General features: G+C 40.5%; 1 protein-coding gene across 5 annotated transcripts in view; it reads left to right on the top strand.

The window, feature by feature from the left end:
• LOC124133837 (ubiquitin-like modifier-activating enzyme 1) overlaps positions 1 to 23770 on the top strand; it is a 59858-nt gene extending 36088 nt beyond the window's left edge. For all 5 annotated transcript variants that reach the window (XM_046498402.2, XM_046498407.2, XM_046498404.2 and 2 more), the window contains exons 10-27: positions 312 to 458; positions 1469 to 1639; positions 2677 to 2781; positions 3725 to 3805; positions 5144 to 5296; positions 6703 to 6868; positions 8491 to 8573; positions 9815 to 9928; positions 10783 to 10896; positions 12161 to 12307; positions 14158 to 14232; positions 14863 to 15055; positions 16510 to 16691; positions 17853 to 17939; positions 18438 to 18542; positions 18911 to 18994; positions 21113 to 21213; positions 22780 to 23770. In XM_046498402.2, the coding sequence (XP_046354358.1) occupies positions 312 to 458; positions 1469 to 1639; positions 2677 to 2781; positions 3725 to 3805; positions 5144 to 5296; positions 6703 to 6868; positions 8491 to 8573; positions 9815 to 9928; positions 10783 to 10896; positions 12161 to 12307; positions 14158 to 14232; positions 14863 to 15055; positions 16510 to 16691; positions 17853 to 17939; positions 18438 to 18542; positions 18911 to 18994; positions 21113 to 21213; positions 22780 to 22918 (2247 nt within the window). In that variant the 3' untranslated portion in view covers positions 22919 to 23770. The remainder of the gene's footprint in view (positions 1 to 311; positions 459 to 1468; positions 1640 to 2676; positions 2782 to 3724; positions 3806 to 5143; positions 5297 to 6702; positions 6869 to 8490; positions 8574 to 9814; positions 9929 to 10782; positions 10897 to 12160; positions 12308 to 14157; positions 14233 to 14862; positions 15056 to 16509; positions 16692 to 17852; positions 17940 to 18437; positions 18543 to 18910; positions 18995 to 21112; positions 21214 to 22779) is intronic.
• Positions 23771 to 25998: the final 2228 nt, after the last annotated feature.

The following is a 25998-nucleotide window of genomic DNA, read 5'->3' as shown; positions in this document are numbered from 1 at the left end:
TTTTACTCTTGAACACCGGCCATTACTACAGTTAAGTTTCCCTGCCCCTTAGTGCAGGATAGGGGTGGTCGGGTAGCCTAGTGGTTAAAGCGTTCGCTCGTCACGCCGAAGACGCAGGTTCGATTCCCGACATGAGTACAATGTGTGAAGCCCATTTCTGGTGTCCCCCGCCGTGATATTGCTGGAATATTACTAAAAGCGGCGTAAAACCATACTCACTCACTCACTCAGTCACTTTGTGCAGGATAATATTGTTTCATTGTTATCCATGACAGCACGGAAAGTATTTATGTATTTCACTTCTACTGCAGAAATCGATCAAAGCGGCCTTGGAAGCTCCTGAGTGTTTGACTACAGATTTCGCCAAGTTTGATCGACCTGGACAGCTTCACATAGCTTATCAAGCATTGCACGAGTTTGTCAAACAGAAGGGGGCATTGCCAGCACCAAGGAACAAGGTAGAGAACCAGACCGATACAGCATGTGGTATATACTGACAAATATAGCATGTGGTATATACTTACAAATACATCATGTGGTATATACTGACAAATACAGCATGTGGTATATACTGACAAATACAGCATGTGGTATATACTGACAAATACAGCATGTGGTATATACTGACAAATACAGCATGTGGTATATACTGACAAATATAGCATGTGGTATATACTGACAAATACTGCATGTGGTATATACTGACAAATACAGTATGTGGTATATACTGACAAATACAGCATGTGGTATATTCTGACAAATACAGCATGTGGTATATACTGACAAATACAGCATGTGGTATATCTGATAAATACAGCATGTGGTATATACTGATAAATATAGCATGTGGTATATTCTGACAAATACAGCATGTGGTATGTTCTGACAAATATAGCATGTGGTATGTTCTGACAAATACAGCATGTGGTATATTCTGACAAATACAGCATGTGGTATATTCTGACAAATATAGCATATGGTATATTCTGACAAATACAGCATGTGGTATATACTGACATAGTGACAAAAGAGTGTGGGATATGTTTTTATGACAAAAGAGTGTGGGATATGTTGTAATGACAAAAGAGCTTGGGATATGTTGTAATGACAAAAGAGCGTGGGATATGTTGTAATGACAAAAGAGTGTGGGATATGTTTTTATGACAAAAGAGTGTGGGATATGTTGTAATGACAAAAGAGTGTGGGATATGTTTTTATGACAAAAGAGCGTGGGATATGTTGTAATGACAAAAGAGTGTGGGATATGTTGTAATGACAAAAGAGTGTGGGATATGTTTTTATGACAAAAGAGCGTGGGATATGTTGTAATGACAAAAGAGTGTGGGATATGTTGTAATGACAAAAGAGTGTGGGATATGTTGTAATGACAAAAGAGCGTGGGTAAAAGAAGCGTTGCCAGTTTGTTCACCTAGGTTGTCCTGATACAATAAGGTTCTCCTCTCTGTAGGCTGATGCAGATGCCTTCCTGGCGGTGTTCAAAGAGGTCAACTCCAAATCCGCTGCAAAGGTTGATGAGTTTGATGAGAAACTTGTGAAGGAGTTTGCCGAGGAATGTCAGGGAGATGTGTGCCCAATGGCTGCAATGATTGGTGGCGTCACGGCTCAAGAAATCATGAAGGTAGGATTTGTCTAGTTTACCTCTTTTATACCCAAATGAAAACGTCAGGCTGTTGTTGTTGCTGCCGATTCTGAGCCAGGAATCCCCTGGCGATTCATTCTGGCCAAGTAAAACTGATGCAACTGTAGGTCATAATGCAGGATTGTAGAGAAATTATATATCGACCATAACTTGGTTTAAGCTGCAGAAATCATGAGAATTGTTTGATTCCAGAAGTAGAATAATGAGCCAGCCCTGACCTCTAGATTTGATGTGTTCCGGAATCCACAGATTCTCATGATTTCTCCATGACAGAATCCACATTCAAGGGCACAGTGCGGTCTCATTTGGTTTAGGTCACCACTCTTTCACTTGTATGTTGGAGACAAATTTGTAATTTGTAATAGGGCCTTTTGCTACAAAGGTAGTTTTCAAAATATTGATTTTGACTTAGACTTAGCAGAAACGGAAGCAGGTGTCGTTTCTGGAGCAGAACTAAAAAACTATTCATCATTTTTCATCCAACATGTATTAATCAGGGGATGAAGTGGTGCCTTTTGCTATTTTAGGATTTTAAGAAAATATAACAAATTCCTGTTTCCATGGCAACAAGTTTGACTTGCCTCTGTTCATAATGGTGTGTTTGTCCGGCCCATATCTCTATAAGCAATAGGTATACTTTCATGACACTTTGCACACAAAGACCAGGTTGTAAACTGGTGCCTTTTGCTATTTAGGGATTTTTGGTATTTATATTTTTTTTCGATTTGCATGGTTTGACTTTCACTTTGACTCTGTTCAATATTGGTGTGGACCTGACATAGAAATACTAAGTTCCAAATCCCAATTCCATGGTATTGTTTCGATAGCTCAATAACTACTCTTGTATTGACAGACAGATTAGATAGAAATTCTCTCATCAAGCGTGACTAAAAGTAACAGTCAAATGATTTGTTCTTTCAAATTTATTAGGGCGGGGGCATTTATCTTTATGATGACTCTTGTTTAAGTCTGCTGTGATGTATTTGTTTCTGTATGCAAGCAATTGGTTGTTTCAGGCGTGCAGTGGGAAGTTCAGCCCTGTATTCCAGTACATGTACTTTGATGCCCTTGAGTGTCTGCCTGAAGACAGAAGTGTCCTGACAGAGGAGGAATGCAAACCTGTAAGTCGAGAGATTCTTTGTGACATTTCAGAGCAACCAGCATCCACTGAAACGAGACCCGTGAAGATTCCGGGGTAGAAAAGGTCTTCAGCAACCCATGCTTGCCGTAAAAGGTGACTTTGCTTGTTGTTAAAGGCGACTAACGGGATCGGGTGGTCAGGCTCGCTGACTTGGTTGATGCATGTCATCGTATCCCAATTGCGTGGATCGATGCTTATGATGTCAATCACTGGATTGTCTGGTCCAGACTCCATTATTTACAGACCACCGTCATATAGCTGGAATATTGCTGTGTGCAGCGTTAAACAACAAACAAACCAACCAACCAACCAACCAACCAACCAACCAACCAACCAACCACTGAAACGATGGCAGTGGGGTCAGAAACATTTACTTTTTGTGTAATCAGCCCCATGAAGTGGAACTGCTTTTGTGTTTCTTGAAATGTTAGGCTGCCACCACCGGTGATCTTTCTAATGTCTACTGGGCAAAGATTATTGACAGCAGAAGTTGTTCTTCCTTTGGCTTCTTCTGATTGGCCTTTGGGAAATTCTTTGGGTCATGGTCAAGAGATAAAATAAAGAATCACGGAAACAGTTTGTGGATTTCTCAAAAAGTATTAAGGCATTCAGTGTCCGAAATAGCTGCCTGCCTGCCCATGGCTGGTGACTTTTCTGTCCTCGTCCAGGCAAACATGATGTTGACCATGTGATTACAAAAAAATAAAGAAGAGAAAGAATCTGGTCACCTTGCCATTTTTCAAATCTGAAATCGCTGAGAAGCTTTATTTTTTCTGGCCATATATTGCTGACTGAGGCTGAGAACACTGTCTCTGACTTGTAAATGTTTTGCATGAACAGTGATATTTTAGAATCTTGAGTTATTTAATATTTTCCATTTGAAGGTCAGAGGTTGAAGTTTATTTTACAATTCTGTCTTACAGAGGGACACACGCTATGATGGTCAGAGGGTTGTGTTTGGAGAAGAATTTCAGAAGAAGATCGGTGATCTCAGGTACTTCTTGGTAAGTAGTCTTAAAAACTTGCTCAGGTGAAGGGATGGGTATTGGAGGTTTAAAGTGTATCACAATATTTTGCAATGCACTAGGACGCATTGCGATACGTATCAAGATATATATTGTGTCATTCTAAATTTTAATTCCGTAGCAATCTGTTACATTAAGGTGTGAACTGAGGTTCATAAATGGAACAAAACAAGATGCTGGGACAATATAATGTTTTACTAATTCAAGGGGCGGTCGGGTAGCCTAGTGGTTAAAGCGTTCGTTCGTCACGCCGAAGACCCGGGTTCGAATCCCGACATGGGTACAATGTGTGAAGCCCATTTCTGGTGTCCCCCGCCGTGATATTGCTGGAATATTGCTAAAAGCGGCGTAAAACCATACTCACTCACTCATTTACTAATTCAAAAAATACGCAGCCATCTTGGGGCCCCGGATGCTCGCTTCTGGGCAGTGAAGGCATTTGGCAAGTATATAACTTTAAACACATGATAAAAATCCCAATTTGAAATCGCCCGATAAATCGAACATGTAAAAATTTATTGTGATACGTATCGTGGAAAGAATAAACCTCAATTTACCAATATACCGGTATTACCTCGCACCCTTACTCAGTAGGTCAGACCAATTTTTTCTCTGGTTTAGGTTTGTGTTTTTACTTCCTGGGTCTTGCTTGGCATATCGACTTCTGCCAGGAGAACTAGACTCATGCCAAGCTTGAAGGAAGAATTCCTGTTGAGAGTCACTGAAACTTACTCTAATTTTATTTCAGTAATATTCTTTCTAATGTTTTTGTAAGAGATACTCTGAGTTCTTTGTGATTGATCATTAGTGTAGACTTCTCAATCTGAAATACCGTATTCAACGTAATAAGCGCCTTGGGCGTTCTCAAAATTAGAAATAGGGGCTCTTATTAGAATATATCTTTAGTGAGAGAAAAAAGAAAAAAAAGTTGAAAGATCGTAAATGAAAGATCGTTGAAAGATCGACAGCCTGAAATGATACAAAAGAAAAGTATTATACACGACAGATATATTTTCCAGAATTTAATTGCTCATAATAAAGGGTGCATATAACACACGAGTGTGTATTATACAGGAATAAATAAGTCTTGTGTACATTGATCAATCATGTTCACAAGCCAATATATCAACAAATATCGCCGTGGGCGCTTATTAGAGCGGGGTGCATATTACGTCAAATACGGAAAATGAAATGTTTTGGATTTCTAGCTCGCGTGAGTATCCTGGCCTGTTTGTCCATTGTGTGTTGTCACGTTCCTGCTGATGAATTGTGAAGTTTCCAGTAGTGTTCAGTATGCCTCATCATGGTTGTTTCCAGGTTGGAGCAGGAGCTATTGGCTGTGAGATGCTCAAGAACTTTGCAATGGTTGGTTTGGGATGTCGTAAGGGGAAGGTGATTGTCACAGACATGGACACCATCGAGAAGTCCAACCTCAACAGACAGTTTCTCTTCAGACCCTGGGATGTACAGGTATGGACAGAAATCAGTTGGGAACACGATGGGGATCTACGGCATATCCCGAGTTGCTGCTCGTCAATCACTAGATTGTCTGGTCCAGTCTTGATTGTTTTCAGGACGCCGTCATGTAGCTGAAATATTGCTGAGTGCTGCGTTAACAAAGCAGCCTGGGATGGAGTTGGAATTGTAAATAAACTTTCTGGGACTGCCAATACACTTAAGCCTAGTTTCTATGATGTTCATAGATGAGAATCTGCTGTGGATTTTGTTATGTCAATGGTCACTTTTGTGATACATGCCATAACAAAATAGTGAATGTACACACAAATAATAGCCCCTAACAGTTATTTTATTTGTACAATGGCTCCGTTTTGAATTGTATTTAATTGAAGGCAGTTTGTCTGAGGCAAATGCTAACTCCTCTAAATGATACGAAGCCACCTCTGATGCTTTTGATACACTATAAGATAGCTACGTGATAAATCGCAAAGGTTTATGTAGAAGGGAATGTCCGAGTAACTCTCTATTCCTTAAAAATAATGGAGCAGAGGCCCATTATTTTTAAGGAATGGAGAGTTACGAGGATATTCCCCTACTTAAAACTCATCCCTACTTAAAACTCATCCCTACTTTTACACTTTGACAAAATATTCTGTAGTTGAAAATATTTGAAAAATTCAAATGCTGCTTCAAGATAATGAACAGTTGACAAGCAACTCTCCATTCCTGAAAAATAATGGAGTGTTTAAACAATAGAATGACGTCACAGATGTGTTTTAATTCATGGTAAAACATTGTTCTATCATGTCGTCATTTCTGGAGATTCGACCATGCACTCGCAAATTGATGACGTCATAAATTGGATGATGTTATGTTTGAGACAAAAGTGTCTAGTGAGTTGTTCCCAATAGATGTAGCTAGATAGCGCAGATGAACACAATGGCTAAACGATCACACCCAAAAGAGGGAGAAAAGGTGCGCATAAGCGACAGGAAAATTGTGAGAATACCAAACTTACATCCCACCCCCACCTTAAGAAATAACGACAAGTTAGAGTAAAGCACTGCAGGGAGAATAAACCACTTGCGGCTGCATCCCTCATGACAAATTCTTCCTGCAGTGTTTTATTCAACGATAAACAAATTCCACTTGTGTTTATTTCTCCAGTACAAGTATGTCACTGAAAATATAGATAACATCCTGCATTTTTAACATGTGTAGCAGTTTCATGCCTGCTAAACTGACCTACCAAACAACATCGTGCCATCTATGACAAAGAAAATGTGCTAAAAATGTTCAAAGTGAATGACTTCTGTTAGCAGAAACAGACATGATAGAGCCACTTTTTCTGTTGCAGTGATGCTCGATCCTTGTTCACTCTGTTGCCATGATAGCAAGAATTACAAAAAATGTTTCAGAAAACCAAGGCCTCGACTGCAGCTAATGCTGTGAAGCAGATGAACCCCAGTTTCAACATTGAGTCCAGAGAGGATCGGGTGGGACCAGAAACAGAGAATGTGTACACAGATGAATTCTTCGAAAAACTGGATGGCGTCACCAATGCCCTGGATAATGTAGACGCAAGTGAGTAGCATCTCATCAGGAGGCTCATTATTGGAAGCCTTGTTTTTCTGGAATATTGCCGAGACAGCGGAATAACACTACATGCACCCACTCTCTTCAGTGTTAGAAATATATATGTCTTTTCTTTAGTTTTGAAAAGTGATCTGCAATATTGCCTTCTCCCTTATGGTAAATGTAATTCCTTGATTTTAACTTGTCTCGGACCAACAGACATATATGTTTGTTTTGAAGTCTGCTCTTGTCATGGTGCGATGGGGGGGGCATTGGTGGCCGTGTTGTCTAAAAAGGCGCCGCGATTCGCTGTGCAGAGTTGTGTCACTTGGGCACGCCAGAAACCTATGATTGTCTGTTTGAATCCCGGTTCGCCCCGATTATGTTTCTAGGGTTGTCAGCACCATACCCGTGCTCGTGGGTTTCACCGGAGTGGTAAACGTCTGAGACCTGCATCACTTCGGGCTTTCCTCCCACATTGAGCTGACATGCCGTGATATAGCTGGAATACTGTTTAAAGCGGCATTAAACCCAACTCACTCACTCACTCACTCATGGTTGGATGGGGTAGTCTAAATCTAAATGTTAAAGCATTTGTTCCTCGAGATGAAGGCATGGTTCAATTCCTGACATGGGTACAACATGAAGCCCATTTCTGGTGTCACCGTTGGGTATTTCCGGAGTTTTGTTAACAGCAGTGTAAAACCATACTCACCGACTCTTGTCCTGGATCTTTGTAACAAGTCCCTCAACACTAGGGCCAGGTACAGCAGCTATTGTAGAGCCTAGCCCTCTAACTTGGATCTCTACCAGTGTTTTTGCATGAAAAATAGAACGAGTCTGAAAAAGCTTGGACCAAGTATGAATGATACGACCAGTAGAAGGTTCAGGATGCTTCAAGTGGTGATGCTCACTTCATCATGTGCAAATTGAAAGTGTTTGATTTCTCCAAACCTGACAGATATATTGAATTGAGATTGTTTGAATTTGTTCATGCAAGTAATGCTAAAACTTGCATGGGTGAAAATGGGCATATCCTCTCCATACAAGTATGGTATTGCTGGCAAATGAGCCTCTCATATGTATGCTTCAGTACTCAAAAGACACACCACACATTTTGTATGATTGTAAAGGATATCAAAACCAACTCCCCACCATATGTGCTATGCTACAAGCTGCATGTGAAGGAAAGTGAGGGCTGGAAGGGAGGTAACTTTGGGGTAAGCTGGTGGAGAGCTCCCCCTAGTGGTGAGGCATGTTTTGGTTCCTGAGATGGAAATTGTGCTGTGTTGCATCAGGATAAGTTGGCTGATGTCATAAGGGGGCACGGGTGGCCCAGTCGTCTAAGGCGCAGCGATTCGCTGTGCAGAGTTGCGTCCTTTGGGCACGCCAGAAACCTATGATTGTGGGTTCGAATCCCGGTTCGCCCCGATTATGTTTCTAGGTTTGTCAGCACCATACCCGTGCTCATGGGTTTCACCGAAGTGGTAAACGTCTGAGACCTGCATCACTTCGAGCTTTCCTCCCACATTAAGCTGACACGCCGCGATATAACTGGAATACTGTTAAACCAAACTCACTCACTCAATGATGTCATAAATGTTCTAATTTATTGAATGTCCCACTTCCAGGAATGTACATGGATAGACGGTGTGTGTACTACAGCAAGCCCCTGTTAGAGTCAGGGACACTGGGAACAAAGGCTAATGTCCAGGTAGGCATTGAGCGACAGCTGCCAAATAGTGGTGCTGTATTGACATTAACGTCAAGTTCTAATTCTGTTCAATTTATTTAAGCATCAAATTTTTGGTTAAGCATTGTTGGGTGTTTACAAATGGGCCTTGGCTGATAGTATGTCCTGATGGTGTAGATAGTTTCTTGACTTTCTTCATACTTTCGACCACTGTTTTGTATTATTACATAATGTAAAGTCATCTTCCTGAGGCAAGGGAGTTAAAAAGTCCAGTTTCCACCCTTGCCAAACTTTGCTGGAATTATTGAGTTACAGGTTGGCTGGACTAACGAGTCTATGCATAGTACAATCATAATCGCGTAACGAAATCGACATCCGGTTCGTAAACTGCCCTGCAGATTTCGGTCGATTGCAGGATTTGCAAAGCTTGTGTAGTCAATTCAGCATCAACAGATATTTTCGAAGTCTTTTCGTGTTTTTAAGCAAGATCCTCACAGTATTTGATGCACTTTGTGAAGTAAGACCCATTTTAGTACAATATAGATTTTGATTAATGATCGCATCTTCTCGCCAGTGCACTGCCATTTTGTTTGAAGCAAATGCAAGTTATATGAGGTGGAATCCGATTTGTCAATAGGAGTGACATAGGAACATTTCGGCAAGGGTGGAAACTGTACTTTTACAGTCAGTAAAACTCCCTTGCCTCGGGATATGTATTCAGTGGCATAGGATGCAGTGACATGTCAATTGACAGATGCACATATTATTTCCAGTCAGGTCGGATAAATTTACTGTATTGACTAGAGTTGCTTAAAATTTGCTCTATGCTACTTCTGCCATTATGAGAGGTACCTGTTCTATTTTTGTCGTATCATGATTCACAAACAGATGATTCAAGTATCGTCTGTACCTAAGTATCGATGATATTGTAGGTCTCAATGAATCATTACAGCCCTACTATTCACTCACTCTTACCTAAATAGTGCTAGTACTTTCAAAATCATTTGGTTTGTACAGTACTTCACAAGCGGTGATGCTGTCCAGTTAATTTGTAAACATGCTGTCTATGCCCAAACCATTTGAGTCTACTAAAGCAAATTGTCTCTTGCATCATATTTTGGAGGATTTTAGTGTTGGTATGTGGACTCTTATTATACTCATTCTTCGGACTTGTGGCTAAAGATGCTGACTGAACATTATATGGTTGTCATGGCGACATGGGGGCTTCAGCTGATGCTGACAATGCGATGTATTTGTTGCAGGTCGTCATTCCTGGTGTAACAGAATCCTACTCCTCATCCCAAGATCCACCAGAGAGGTCTATACCCATCTGTACTCTAAAGAACTTCCCCAATGCCATAGAACACACTCTTCAGGTATGTTCACTTAAAACATTACATGTATATTAATTCGGGGTACAATAGATCTTCAGCAAACCATGCTTGGCGTAAGAGGCAACTAACGGGATCGGGTGGTCAGGCTCGCTGACTTGATTGATGCATGTCATCAATCCCAATTGCGTGGATCGATGCTCATGATATCAATCACTGGATTGTCTGGTGCAGACTTGATAATTTACAGACCGCTGTCATAGCTGTGATATTGCTGAGTGCGGCGTTAAATAACAAACAAATATATATATGAAATACATTGATTGGGTGGTAAGTCTCTGCGACTTGCTTGATTTTGCATCACTTTACTCCCGACAACGTTGGATGTTGTTTATAATATCAGCCTCTGGTTTGTTTTGTGCAGTCTAGATTATTTTCCGCTGTGAAGCTGGAATTTTGCCTAGTATGGTGATACACAAGCAGGACATTGTCAAGCTTTCTGTACAATGTTGTAATATGTTAAGATAATTGTTGTAAATTATTTTCATTTTGTAGAGTTATCACAGCTTTGGGATTGAATTATATCACTTAGAAATTTGATATTCCAGGGGTTGGGTCATAAAAACAATGGTGCTCCTCAAGAGCTCATACTTGTACTGTGACCCCGTGAAGATTTGGTGTCAGAATTGGTCTTCAGCAAGAAATGCTTGTTCGGGATCGGGTGGTCAGGCTTGTTGACTTGGTTGATGCATGTCTTTGTTTCCAATTACATAGATTGATGCTCATGATGCCAATCATTGGATTGTCAGATCCAGACTCGATTTGTTTTCCTGACCACTTGAACATGTTGAATATTGTGCTAGGTGCGCTTGTTTGAGACAAATGTGTGATTTTTGCAGTGGGCCCGTGAGGATTTTGAAGGCATGTTCAAGCAGCCAATGGAGAGTGCCCAACAGTATGTTACAGATCCCAAGTTTACAGAAAAGACTCTCAAAACACCAGGATACCAGTCTGTAAGTTGCCAGAGAAAAGAAATTTGTCTTATAGAAAACCAGAATTTAAATAGTCACATGTCTGTGAACATGTAGCATGTCTACTGGGATGAAAAGAATGTTGATAAAAAGGAAGAGAAGAATATTGTTTCTTTCCATGTCATGATTTTGGAAATTTGCAGCTAGTAGGAAAGATAAATGCATAATAATGATTGAGGTGAGCACAAGGGAGGATATTGGTGACACCTGCATCACTGCATATCTGACACCTGCATCACTTCGGGCTTTCCCTACATCGAGCTGACACGCCGTGATATAACTGGAATACTGTTCAAAGCGTCGTTAAACACAACTATATGATGTCTATACACATAAAAAAGACATTTGAAGTATGTAAGACTACATAAAAATGCAGCAAAATGTATTTGTTCAAACAGCATAAAGGTCACCTCTCATCCCCAAGACACAAGGACAACTGTCACAAGCGTGCAATGTCTGTCCCCTTGTTGAAGCATATTGCAAAAAAATAAGACTTTCCTTGTACTTACCTTTTGTTGAAAAAACAAGACAACATTGTTAACATGAGACATTAAAAAAGATATAATAACATCGTTGTGTACAATAATAAAGGCATGTTGCTGAAAACACTGATAAAAAACAGGACAATGGTTCCTCGTCTCATTCGTCAGCATGAAAGTCAAGAGGTCCGTGTCATAGTCTTAATATTGAAAGGGGGCACGGGTGGCCATGTCGTCTAAGGCGCCGCGATTAGCTATGCAGAGTTGCGTCCCTTGGGCACGCCAGAAACCTATGATTGTGGGTTCGAATCCCGGTTCGCCCCGATTATGTTTCTAGGTTTGTCAGCACCGTACCCGTGCTCGTGGGTTTCACCGCAGTGGTAAACGTCTGAGACCTGTATCACTTCAGGTTTTCCTCCCACATGAAGCTGACACGCCACGATGTAACTGGAATACTGTTAAAAGCGGTGTTAAATCCCACTCACTCACTCACTCACTCACTCACTCACTCACTCACTCACTCACTCTTAAAGGGGGCGTTGGGGTTGCCTGGTGATTAAAGCATTCCCAAGGAGAAAGTCCTGGTTTGCTTCCCAAACTTGGATACAATGTATGAAGCCCATTTCTGTGTCCTGCACTACGATAATGCTGGAATATTGCTAAGAATTGTGTAAAACCATGCTCACACACTCTAATGTTAACTGTTACTTTATCACCAAGACTTTCATGATGGTTATGTATTTCATGTGGTTTCCTTTACTTCACAGTTTGAAACGTTTGATGCAGTGAAGAGAGCACTCGTAGATGAGCGTCCAGCTTCCCTCGAGGACTGTGTCACATGGGCCCGAAATGTCTTTCAGAGGAATTACTACAATCAGATTGCACAGCTGCTGTTCAATTTCCCTTCCGATCAGGTGAGCTAAGTCCGCTTCACACAACACACTAAACTCAATAAATCAAGCCCTGTTTCAAAGTATTATTGTTTTACAACATTGACCTGCGCCCCTGGTTCTGTCAACCAAGTAGTTCAGTCTGATTACCCTCGAGTTTTCCTGTGCTTGTTGGGGGCACGGGTGGCCCAGTCGTCTAAGGCGCCGCAATTCGCTGTGCAGAGTTGTGTCCCTTGGGCACGCCAGAAACCTATGATTGTGGGTTCGAAACCCGGTTCGCCTCGATTATGTTTCTAGGTTTGTCAGCACCCTACCCATGCTCGTGGGTTTCACCGAAGTGGTAAACGTCTGAGACCTGTATCACTTCGGGCTTTCCTCCCACATTAAGCTGACATGCCGCGATATAGCTGGGATGTTGTTAAAAGCGGCGTTAAGCCCAACTCACTCACTCACTCACTCCTGTGCTTGTCACGGGACTTGACTGAAACTGAAGGTCAGGTGGTGGTGAAGGGAAACATTGTTTGGGGCTCGGTTCCCTTTGGAAATGGCAGCAGTGTTCCCATCCTATTCCGAGCCTTAACTTGAAAACTGTACAGCATATTTCAACAAAACTTGGTATATGCATTGCTCATCAGCTTCACTGGTGCCTTTTGTTATTTAGAAATTGTTGTAAATTTTATTTGGGGGTGGTCGGGTAGCCTAGTGGTTAAAGCATTCGATCGTCACGCCGAAGCCCCGAGTTCGATTCCCAACAAGGGTACAATGTGTGAAGCCCATTTCTGGTGTCCCCACGCCGTGATATTGCTGGAATATTGCTAAAAGCAGCTTAAAACCAAACTCACTCACTCACTTTATTGTATTTTTGTTATGCTTCCATGGAAACAAAAAGTTGTCCTGTGCTTGTCATAAGGCTAGACTAAACTGAAGGTCAGGTGGTGGCAATGTCTAACCTGGGTTCACTTGCACAAAGCTGTCTTAGCGTTAACTCCCATACTCCAGTCTTAGCACTAAGTTCACTTTCATGCAGGTGTACCCATGTAATGTGAATCATTATTTATTTGCTGTAGCTGTAGGGTTTCTACGTCAAATAGGTCCTCAGTACATCATGTTTGTTGTAAGACCCTACTAGTGCAGGGATTGGGTGGTCGAACATTTGCAGGCTGGTAAACAAGATCAAAATTAATGCTTGGCTGTAGGCTCAAGCCTAGTAGAAATTACCTCTGGCTAATAGAAATATAGTTCTACTTGTTTTTTGACATATGTTGTACATTATATATAAATCCCCTTGCCATGTTAGATATTGGCCCAATACTTTAGAGTCTTTGAATACTGAAATTTGAATGTCTTCTTATTTTATGAGGACTAGTAATCTTTTGCAGGGCTAGCAGAAATAAAATCCCACTATCCCTGTCGGCTTGTATGGTTTTTGAGTTAATTTCCATCCCTGGTACATAGCTGGAGTATTTCTGTTCATACAAATATAGTTTGTCTCAAGTTTCCATGGCAACAACTTTGACTTAGACTGAAAATTGGGGTAGTGCAGATCTTGAAAACTGCACAAGGCCTAGTGGTGAACTGGTTCCTTTTGATTGGTTAGGACAAAATTATTTTTTTGAGTTTCCATGGCAACTTTGACTTAGATCTAGACTGGAAATGTTTTCTGAATTTTTTCTCATATTACAATTACCCGACAAATACCATTACATTTGACATGCAGTCAGTGTAACTTGTTGACATATTCATGACAAATATTTGCCATAACAGGGAATGTTAATGACTTTGTCTTCTTGTTATCAAAAACAATAAAAGCATTTCTGATAATTGTAATTGTACAAGCTGTCTAACGTAACAATAATGGCAAATGATATTTTCAGCTTACAAGTTCGGGAGCCCTGTTCTGGTCTGGTCACAAGAGGTGTCCGCATCCGCTGAAGTTTGATACAGAAAATGTGAGTGTCATGTCATGTTTGTTAATACTTTGCTTGTATAGGCCCGTGAAGATCCGGGGTAAAATAGGTCTTCAGCAACCCATGCTTGCGATAAAAGGCGACTGTGCTTGTCGTAAGAGACGACTAACGGGATCGGGTGGTCAGGCTCGCTGACTTGGTTGATGCATGTCATCGATCCCAATTGCGTGGATCGATGCTCATGTTGTCAGTCACTGGATTGTCTGGTCCAGACTCGATTATTTACAGACCGCCGTCATACAGCTGGCATATTGCTGAGTGCAGCATTAAACAACAAACAAAAACAAAACATTGCTTATAACTATTGCATTGAGCATAATACATGGTTGACAAGCAAAGAGTAAATTTAAAGAGATCAAAACATCAGTGTATGAATATATGTGATGTGAAGTCCTACATAATATTAATTCTGAAAGAATTTTCTCTGAAAATATACAAATTGTAGAAATTAGTTATTTTACATGCTTCTTTATGTAGCTTATGTGTCACATAGAGTCAGTGCCAAACTGATTGATTGCTGAGCTGCAGTGTGAACTTGTATTTTTATCTGGCTGAAGAATTGGATTGTTGTCCTCAAAACGCAGCTGAAGTTTTTCTTGGTCACGGTTTCAGGAGATGCATATAGACTATATCATGGCTTGTGCAAATCTTCGAGCTGAGATGTACGGCTTGAAGCAAGTGCGAGATCGTCAGACCATCAAGGACCTAGTGTCCAAAGTGGTTGTACCTGACTTCAAGCCAAGGAGCGGTGTCAAAATTGACGTTACAGATGCTGAAGCTCAGTCAAGGCAGTCTGAGGGATGTGGTGAGTTGATGCTTGTACTTTGGAAAATTGCAAAACCAAAATATTTTTTAAGCTATTTTAGAATTCTGTGACACTAGTCATCAGTCAATGGAAGTTTTGCTGTTCCTCTTTGTGGGCTTTGAACCTGTAACCTCGAGGAACTGAACTGACCAATCAGATGCAGTATATTGTCTTAGACTATTAGCACTTGAAGATTGTCCTGGATATACCAGGAAAGTCCATAGAAACTGATCAGAATTTCCAATTTCTCATAGTGGCTCAAACAGTAATTGCCTGCAACTAGCTTATTGTTTTGCAAAAATATAATTTATGACATTATGTGCAGGAGCACTGGTAATTAATTGTACAAATATAGTCACTGTTGAATCATGCAAGGTGAAGAAAATACTCTAATGAACAAAGTTTGAATAGGTAGATTATGATTTAAGAGGGGAGCCTCGAAGCAACTCTGAAGGAGGAACGAGCATCAGCCTACAAGCTCTGTTGGTAAAAACAAAATTGTCTTTGATTTAGAAACATTTCTATTTGGCTAAAAAAATAAAAATTCTTAGCACCGCCGCATCATCTGAAAGACCAACGCATGTTTCGTTTTTATTTCCATTTAAAAAAAAAAATCCTTAAATATTCCGCATCTCGAACACACGACCCCAAAAGTGAAATGCTACAATGCTTAAAAACAATGCGATCCAATGTAAAGTTACTTCCCTTTTAAGTTTTTATGCGCACTATTTTACTGCGCATCTTGTGTTTTATCATGGTTTTGGTCATGGCGGCAATATAGGTGTTTGTGTGCTTGTTTTGCTTTTTACAAATTTTGTCAAGGAAAACATTAAATTTGTAATAAAACATCACCAGACATGATGATTCACAAATTCAATGGTATTTGTGTACTGTATGCCGGACAATGTTTCATACGCAGAGGTTAAGATTTACAATTACATGTGTATTTGTCTTGTAAAATAAGCGGGAAGTGCTAATTTATGCCGAAATGAATTTAAACAATATTGAATGAAATGTTGAATAAAATTAATAAAATAGATTACAAATAAAAATCCAGAAATATGATGAACTCTTTTTATAACCAGACAGTGTAATTACATGATGAGTTTGCGTACTTCAGAACAGATTTGCTGACATGGTATTGGTGTTACATGCTCACAGTAATGTGTTTGCGTTGGGGGAAAAAACATAAAAAAAATCCTCTTCTATGTATAAGATGTGTCTCTCCCCCCTACCCGGAAAGCCTCCTAATTCTAGTTATGAAAAAATCGCCTTATACACAGCGATATACGAGTTGGATTCTTACTAGTTTGTGCTAGTATTTTTAAAAAAACAAAAAACAAAGCCACCTGATATTTTCAAAAGCTATTGCCTGAGGACCAATTCTTTTCTCTCTTTTTTTCAGCCTTTGGGGTATTTTTTATACTCTAATTTGGTGCGCTTTTGTTATGCAGACCAAGAACAGCTTGAGACGTTGCTTAAGTCCCTCCCATCTGCCGAATCTTTCAAGGGGATCAATCTCTTACCCATCGAGTTCGAGAAGGATGATGATACTAACTTCCACATGGACTTCATCGTGGCGGCATCCAATCTCAGAGCAGAAAACTATGAGATCCCTCCAGCAGACAGACACAAGGTGACCTGTTGTGCATTGTACAGGGGGAACAGTTACACAGATACCAACTATTACAATTTGAAGCCTTAAAATTAAGCTGTTACGCCTGTCCTCCCCCGATTTTTGTCTTTTTTTTTTAACAAATTTATTATGTGAGTAAAATATGGAGATCAAATTGTTAATGTACCGGTGACATGAAGCATGGTCAGTGATATGAGGTATCTGATTGGTTGTTCTTGAAACACACGTCATTTTATCGATAGAGAACTAGAGCTAGTTCCATGTTCACCGTTATTACAGACTAACGGGATCGGGTGGTCAGGCTCGCTGACTTGGTTGATGCATGTCATCGTATCCCAATTGCGTGGATCGATGCTGATGATATTAATCACTGGATGGTCTGGTCCAGACTTGATTACTTACAGACCGCCCGTCATATAGCTGGAATTTTGCTGAGTGGGGTGTTAAACAACAAACAAACAAACAAACCGATATTACTTCGGAACTCGAAACACCACATTGTCTTTCTGAAACACATATAATAGTGTCACATGATGAATTTGTTTAGTTTTGACCATGACAACTTACGTCTACGTTTTTCACATGAAATTATGCATTTTTACCCCACTGATTAATCCAAAGCTTCAATTAATAGGTTTGGCGCCTGCTGGTATTTTATATTTTGCCATAGGATTTTTTTTATTAATTTTAAATATGCAAGATAAGTTTATTTCTGTGTTGAAATAACTGTAACTACTTTGCAGTATGTCAGGGGAATTACAAAAATACTTGATGTCAGTAACTGTTTTATTCTGAATTATGACTTTCAGGTTCTCTTTGTTTTTTTAGACCCGTGAAGATCCGGGGTAGAATAGGTCTTCAGCAACCCATGCTTGCCTTAAAAGGCAACTATGCTTGTCGTAAAAGGCGACTAACAGGATCGGGTGGTCAGACTCGCTGACTTTGTTGATGCATGTCATCGATCCGAATTGTGTGGATCGATGCTCATGATTTCAGTCACTGGATTGTCTGGTCCGGACTCGATTATTTACAGACCGCCATCATATAGGTGGAATATTGCTGAGTCCAGCATTAAATAACAAAACAACCAATTCATCAGATTTTAATTTTGATATGCATAACTTGAGAAGCTTCTGACCATTTTCATACGACTTATTTCAGAGCAAGCTGATTGCTGGTCGAATCATTCCTGCTATTGCTACGACGACTGCCATGGTCGTAGGTCTTGTTGGTCTAGAACTCTACAAAGTGAGTAATGTGTAGAAAATTGGCAAAGCATGTTCTTGTAGTTGGATGGTATGTAGTTATCTGTGATATGAAAGTTATGTCCGAGTTTGAGTTGGTCTTCAGCAGCCCATGCTTGTCGTAAGAGGCCACTAACAGAATCAGGTGGTCAGTTTCACTGACTTGGTTGATGCATGTCATCGTATCCAAATGGACCCTTCGACGCTTTTAAATGCCCCTTGTGGGGATTACATGTTAATATAGGTCCCCAGCAACCTAGGCTTGTTGTATGAGGTGACTTAATAAATTGGGTTATCAGGTTCGTGATATCATACCCAGTGGATGGTTACTCATAATGAATATCAATCACCTAATTGTCTGGTCCAGATTTGATTATTCATACCATGCCTTCCTATAGCTGAAGTATTGCTGAATCTGCATAAAAGACAAACCAAGCCTATTTTGATTATGTTTGCTCTACTGATGGACCAGTTTTGATGCAGGATACTATTGATATTTCAGCTTGCTCAAGGACATAGGAATGTAGAGGTGTTCAAAAATGGATTTGCAAACTTGGCGCTGCCATTCTTTGCATTCTCTGAACCAATCCTAGCCCCCAAGAACAAGGTGGGTATATAGCAAATAGTCCGTAGTCATTGTTAGATATTTGATACTCTGTGTTCACCGTATTAAGCACCCGTTGTGTGAGTAATCTTTATAAGCATCTGTCCGAAGACTGGAAAGGTGGGTGGTTTGGTAGATGCACATCGCTATATAAGTGCAACAATCTTCCATGTGACGTTGATCCCCATTTCTCCTCAACTCATCATCATGAGGTGTATGGTAAATGTAAAATTATTTTTGAAAATGTTCGGAGGTTGATTATGCAGGGTAGCAGAGCCTTAAACTTTTTCCAGCTGGAACTATTAAATGTGTTGCCCTACCGGGTCTGGCTCTCTGCTTGTAGTTGACCAACTGCTCTCTCTCTGTTGCAGTACTATGACATCGAGTTCACATTGTGGGATCGCTTTGAAGTTCAAGGGGAGATGACTCTCAAAGACTTCTTGGCCTACTTCAAGGTAATGCCAGTACACTTTGTCCATGTAGTACTTCAGAGGACACACTTATGTAGGGGTGACTATTTGTCTGGAAATCACTATTGTGATAACTATTGATATTGAAGGAAACTATTGCGAGAACTATTGATATTAAAAGAAACTATTGCGAGAACTATTGATATTGCAAGCAACTATTGCGATAAATATCGATGGTTTTCAGTGTATCATTTCAGATGGATTTTAGACCTTGGAACTGAAGTTTCATTTGAATGTGATAACCATAACAAATAAAAAGTAAAGTTTGAGATATGACAGATTTGTTTTTTCTCTACCCTAATAATTCAAGAAAAAGAAACTTCAACATTACCATGTGTAAATTACTACCACTCATGATCAAAAGAAAAACAAATTTGAACAGCATTGCATGTATTTTATTGATATGGTAAATACAATCAAAACTATCGATTTTCCTAACTGAAATCTATACTATTGATCGGAAACTGATTTAACAATTGATTTATTGACTTTAATTTCTTACCAATAGCAATATATCGATATTTCAACTTATCGTTACACCCCTACACTTATGTGACATTGGGGATTAGAATTATGATTTTTATCGGAGGGTATTTGCGATTTGTTCTCTATGTGTTCATTCTACACTTGGTTCACCTGCTCACTGGACTGTGAGGGGTCCTTCATGTTTTCATTCTGTACGTGGGGTCACGGGTGGCCTCATCGTCCCAGGCATCGCTATTCATTGACCAGAGTTGCTACTTTAGGCACGCCACAAACCAATGTTTGTGGGTTTGAATCCCGGTCTGCCAGATTATGTTTCTAGGCTAGGTTTCAATGTAGCCTTTCCAGCTTGCATACTTTGGTGTCTTTAATGACCTTTATTTGCTGATCGAATTCAGGCATCATGTATATACGACCTCTACTGCAGTGTTAAAAAGTGTTACATCTCGATAGTTGTGACTAAGACATGTATTGCAGTAGTGAGCTTATGAAACCCGTGACACGCTTGGGGCATCACATGGACAGGTGCTAATTATAAGTGCGAAAAAATGAAAAAGGTCTGGTCATTGGTTTATAATAACCCTTATACTGAGTCCAAAGGAGTAAATATATTAAACAGTCTTTGCAGAAACTTTTGAGACTACGTCAGGGGTAGATTTAACAACAAATTCGCATGTAGCCAGCTGGGTTTGTTCCTTTTAAAATTTACTGGCCCTTCTCCAAACCAACTGCCCCACAACTCAATGTTGGATGCCGTGAAGTGGCTGAACCTGAGGTCGCATAGCCACCTGGCAGGGCTCTGAAAATTTTAGAACTCCTCAACCCTATGACGTTTATTCCTGCACTCTTAAGTCTTGGCTTTCATTTTCCTCATTTCATGGCGATTTATGAGCAAAAAAGGCAAATGGTGCCTGGTTGTCATTCAACTGGGATGATTCAATTAAAACCATTAATCATACACCGAGAAGTGATGGAATTTGGACTAGCAAGACTTGCCATCTTCTTTACATTTCTGCAAGCCCAGTAATTTTAACTGGCGACGGGCCAGCAGTTAAATCGACCCTGTACTCCAGTACTAGCTGAGCAGGGCTCTTATCACAGCTGTCAGTAGAATTTAGAATTCATGTATTATTATAAGCTGAGCTTACTAGACCAAACACTTATACCAATCTCATTATAATCAGATCTTAGTTTTCGCTACTGCTAAACAAAGATCTGAGGACATCCCATTACGGGTCAGTCAGAGAGACCTTTTCACGAATTTTGACCGACCAATGAAATGACTGACAAGAAATCGACATTGGCCAAGCGACGCTCTGATTGGTTGGATGAAAGGTCGTTCTGACGTGACCCCTAATGGGATGTCCTTAGATCTTAGTTTAGACCTTGTTTAGCGATAGCGAGAACTAAGATCTGATTTTAATGAGATTGCACTTATACTAGACTCAGACTACGGACCGGACAAGTGGCCAGAGTTACAGACTGATTAAATATCCAAACTAAACAATACCCAATGTGAATTGTAACATGCAAGTAAATACTCGATGGTTCACAACATTATGCGGCGCTCTGCGAATGTTTGACTTGTTGATGGAAGTTTGTTTTTGCTGCTGTTCCCAGGACAAACACAAGCTGGAGATCACCATGCTGTCACAGGGGGTGTGTATGCTGTACTCATTCTTCATGCAGCCTGCGAAAAGGGAAGAAAGACTCAATTTACCGTAAGTACTCTACGTCTATATAGACCGCCTCCGTGGTCTTGTGGTAGAGCGTCCGACCGGAGAGCGGAAGGTCCAGGGTTCGATCCCGGGCCGCGTCATACAAAAAGACGTTAAAAGATTGTACTTGTTGTTACCCTGTCTGGCGCTTGGCATTAAGGGGCTAAAACAAGGACTGGTCGGCTCGGAGTCAGTATACTGTGTCTGAGTGGGGTATTCATGTTAAACTGCGGCATGGTATCTCAGTGAGCTAGCACTATAAATCGGCATCAGTCCAGACTAGTACAAGCAGCCACACACACACATACACGTGCATGCACGTCGCTATATAAGTGCAATAATCTTGGACGCGACGTTAAACCCAATTTCACCTCACCTCACCTAGGTCTATATATGTCTTTGATGGGTTGTTTTTTGTGTGAAAACCAACATTTCCCCCTGCTTATTTAGCAAGGTTTTTTGGTCAGTTTTTGTAAGTCACCTTGATAACCAACCCATGCTTGTTGTGAGGGCCGACTAATGGTATTGGGTGGTAAGGTTCACTGACTTGGTTGATGCATGTCATCGTATCCCAATTGTATAGCTCATGGTGGCAATCACTAGTGTCTCGTTCAATTTCGATTTTTTCCCGGTTTGCCCCAATTATGTTTCTAGATTTGTCAGCACCATATCCGTGCTCGTGGGTTTCACCGAAGTGGTAAACGTCTGAGACCTGCATCACTTTGGGCTTTCCTCCCACATTAAGCTGACACGCCATGATATAACTGTAATACTGTTAAAAACGGCATTAAACCCAACTCACTCACTCACACATGCATCAACCAAGTCAGCGAACCTGGCCACTCAATCCTGTCAGACGCCTCTTACGACAAGCATGGGTTGCTGAAGACCAGTTCTAACCTGGATCTTCACAGGTGTTTAATGTGTGAAGGCCTTTCTTGGTCTCCCCTGTGATAAGGCTGGAATACTGACAACAACTCGGTCAATTCTTCTCACTGGTTATGGACCGTGAATAGAAATGTAGAACAGGTCTTCAGCAACCCATGCTTGCCGTGAAGATCCGGGGTAGAATAGGTCTTCAGCAACCCATGCTTGCCGTGAAGATCCGGGGTAGAACAGGTCTTCAGCAACCCATGCTTGCCGTGAAGATCCGGGGTAGAATAGGTCTTCAGCAACCCATGCTTGCCGTGAAGATCCTGGGTAGAATAGGTCTTCAGCAACCCATGCTTGCCGTAAAAGTCAACTATGCTTGTCATAAGAGGTGATTAACGGGATCGGGTGGTCAGGCTCGCTGTCTTCTTTGATGCATGTCATCGTGTCCCAATTGCATGGATTGTCTGGTCCATACTCGATTATTTACAGACCACCGTCATATAGCTGAAATATTGCTGAGTGTGGCGTTACACAAACAAACAAACAATCACTGGATTGTCTGGTCCAGACTCGACTATTTACAGACCGCCATCATATGGTTGGAATATTGCTAAGTGCAGCGTTAAACAATAAACAAACAAACAAACACTGGTTATGTAACATTGTGTATGTAATCGATCGCTTTGATTTCTATAGAATCTCCGAGGTAGTGAAGAAGGTCTCCAAGAAGAAGATCCCACCGCATGTGCGAGCCCTGGTGCTGGAGATCTGCTGTAATGACGATGAGGGTGAAGACGTTGAAGTGCCCTACGTCAAGTACAACCTCCCCAGATAGACACGTGAACAGCAAGCCTGCTCGCATTCACTCACTCACTCACGTCCATCGCGCACTTCTGTCGCTTCATCTGACAAGCAGAGACGCCAGTTCCAAATGCAATGATGCTTACTGTCTGTAACTTATTCTCAGTTTACCATTCTATCAGCGCCATGCCAAGTTTCCACCACAATTTCAATCTTTTGTTCACAATAATCTCAATATGTTTCATCCACTTGATGAAAAGCAGATTGTAAAAGTGTCGACTATGCATCGTTATAAGTTGCAGGCACAAATAACAGTTTGAATTGTGTTGGAAAGTTGGTTGTTTGACAGAGGTTGTAGCTGGTTGTAAGATGAAGCGACCCACCATGGTTGCCATTGTGCTGTGTTAACGGAGAGGTCTTGAGGCTGTAGTTGCCCTTTTTTCTCCAGTAGACTTGGTGCCTCATTGCAGCCAAATACAGTAAGACAATATTTTCTTTTTGTAAAAGTCTGTATTCACATTAGGTGTTCATATTTTAAAATGAAACGAATATTTTTGCCCGCCTGAAACTTTTTTCGGACATCTCAAAAAGAGATGTAAATTATTTCGGTGTATAAGATGTCTGTGTGTTGACAATGTTGCGCTGATGGATACCTTGTTATACAACCGTCTTGGTTGTATAGCTATGTACAAAAAGCTTCTAGTATTGCTTCATTTTGATCTGCCTCTGCCTCACTCTCCAGACCACTTCATGCAGTGCATGTTCGATGTGCACTTATTTATAGTTGTTGCAATAACCTTAAGAAAATCTTGTATGCGTGATATGTTTAACTGTCAAATCATTTGGTACTTGTCAATTCCATTTGTTAATAAACTGATGAAATCTACAATGTTGTCTGTTGTGTGCAACTAGAGTTTAGCAGTGACTAATGAAGCTCACCTGAACAAATGTATGATGTAGGCAACGGATCTATTATTTTTTATTCCCGAAACGTGATGTGAAGTTTGTTCAAACCATGAAAAAAAGATCATCTAAAACTTTCAAAGGGGTCCACCAGGGGATATAGGGAAGGATTGTGCACACATCAGACATGTGCCTTTTTGTTCAGGAATTTCATTTTTGTGAAGATCCAGTGTAGAATAGGTCTTCAGCAACCCATTCTTGCCGTAAAAGGCGACTATGCTTTTCTAAAGAGGCAACCAGGTGCCTTTTGCTATGTGTTTTCATTATAAGGGCTAGTGGACTAAAATCGTTACTATGCTTGTTGTAAGAGGCGACAAATGGGATCAGGTGGTCAGGGTAGGTGACTTGGTTGATCCATGTCATTGATCCCAATTGAGTCGATTGATTCTCATGATGGCAATCACTGGATTGTCTGTTCCAGACTTGATTATTTACAGACCACCGTCATATAGCGTGAATATTGCTGAGTGCGGCGTTAAACAACAAACCAACCAACTAAAAATTTTAGTTTCTAACGCTGGTAGTCTACCAATGAGAAACAAAGATAGTAGTAATGGCATCAATCATTTAATGGTATAATTTCATGGGTAAGCATGGTAATGACATGGACAAGTGTTCCTTGTGATACCACTACACCTTGCAACTGTATCTTGGACACCAAACGTTTTGGTCCTTAGCTAATGTTGAGTATCATAGTAACTGCTGCATGCCAGTAGAGACAGGTGAAGATCCGGGTAGAGATGAGGTCTTCAGCGATCCATACTTGCCGTAACGGGCGACTAACGGGATCGGGTGGTCAGGCTTGCTGACTTGGTTCATGCATGTCATCGTGCCAATTGCGTGGATCGAATCTCTTGATGTCAATCACTGGATTGTCTGGTCTAGACTCGATTATTGACAGATGCCGTCATGTAGCTGGAATATTGGTGAGTGCGGCGGTAAAATACAAATAAAGAAACAAAGCATGCAAGTAGAGAATGTTTATTCACATTAAGATAGCAAGTTTCATGGTTTACATAAAACAGCTGTGATAATTTGGAGTGCTTTATGACACTTCGCTCATCACGCCGAAGACATGGGTTCGATTCCAGACATACTCACTCACTCTTATGACCCCTGTATGCAGGATGCAGTGAAAGATGAATGAAGATACACTGACATGCCCAAAGAGAAAAATTATGCTTACTCAGTGTACAGTTCATAGAAGGTTCCCAGAGTGTTTTTTATTCAAATCAGATCTATCAATACCAAATGACACTAATGCTCAAAACTTCGGCTCCAAACATAAGTTCAAAACATGAAAAAAAGTAATATTTTCTCAGATAGTTCACCAAGTTTGAAAAGAATGTCCTAGTTTTCAAATATAGGTCGCACAAAAAAGTGGATGGAATTCCTGGGTATAACTATATACCCCCAACATGAAAGGGACGTCTTTCTGATGACATTTGTGTGTGCGACCTATAACTTGACAACTACTGCACAGATTCTTTTGAAACTCAGTGCACACTTTCTATACCAATAGGAGAGGTACAGTGTGAAGTTTGCTTTCATCATTTGGAATTTTGGAAAAATAAGTGGATTTTCTGAGAATGTTGCTTTTTTCATGTTTTAAACTTAGAAATATAATATAACTGTGTTATTGTGCCTTTAAGAGAAACCGGCTCAAATGTTAAGGCATCAAGATATCTCCAATATGAAAATTGTTCTATATGAAATATGCTATTGTGCTCATTTACTGTGGAAAGATGGTGAAAGGCATACTCGTAGTTGTCAAAACCATGGGTAAACATGTAAGACGAGAAATGATTTGAAACCAATATTGTTCATAAAGTTTTTTAAATGCTTGTGTTGATTAAATATTTAGAGGAAGTTATTTGTCCGTCCAATTTATTTACAATAAAAGTCTTTGCCGCCTTGTTGATGCATCTCATCAAAAGTTTTCTTGTAATTATATTTTTAGAATTTTGAGATGACTCAACAATCGGCTGTGTATAATAATTGATGGAAGTATTTGAATAGGGCTGCATATTAATAAGGTCATCAAAACTGTCTGTTAGGCTTGTCCGCTCAAGTACAGCAGAGTGAGTGAGTGAGTGAGTGAGTTAGTTAGGTTTAACGCCGCTTTTAACAGTATTCCAGTTATATCACGGC

Source organism: Haliotis rufescens, unplaced genomic scaffold (assembly GCF_023055435.1).
Source record: "Haliotis rufescens isolate VD_foot unplaced genomic scaffold, xgHalRufe1.0.p SCAF_16, whole genome shotgun sequence".
Taxonomy (NCBI): domain Eukaryota; kingdom Metazoa; phylum Mollusca; class Gastropoda; order Lepetellida; family Haliotidae; genus Haliotis; species Haliotis rufescens.
Note: the sequence above shows the minus strand (reverse complement) of the source record. Positions and strands in the feature narration are given on the sequence as shown.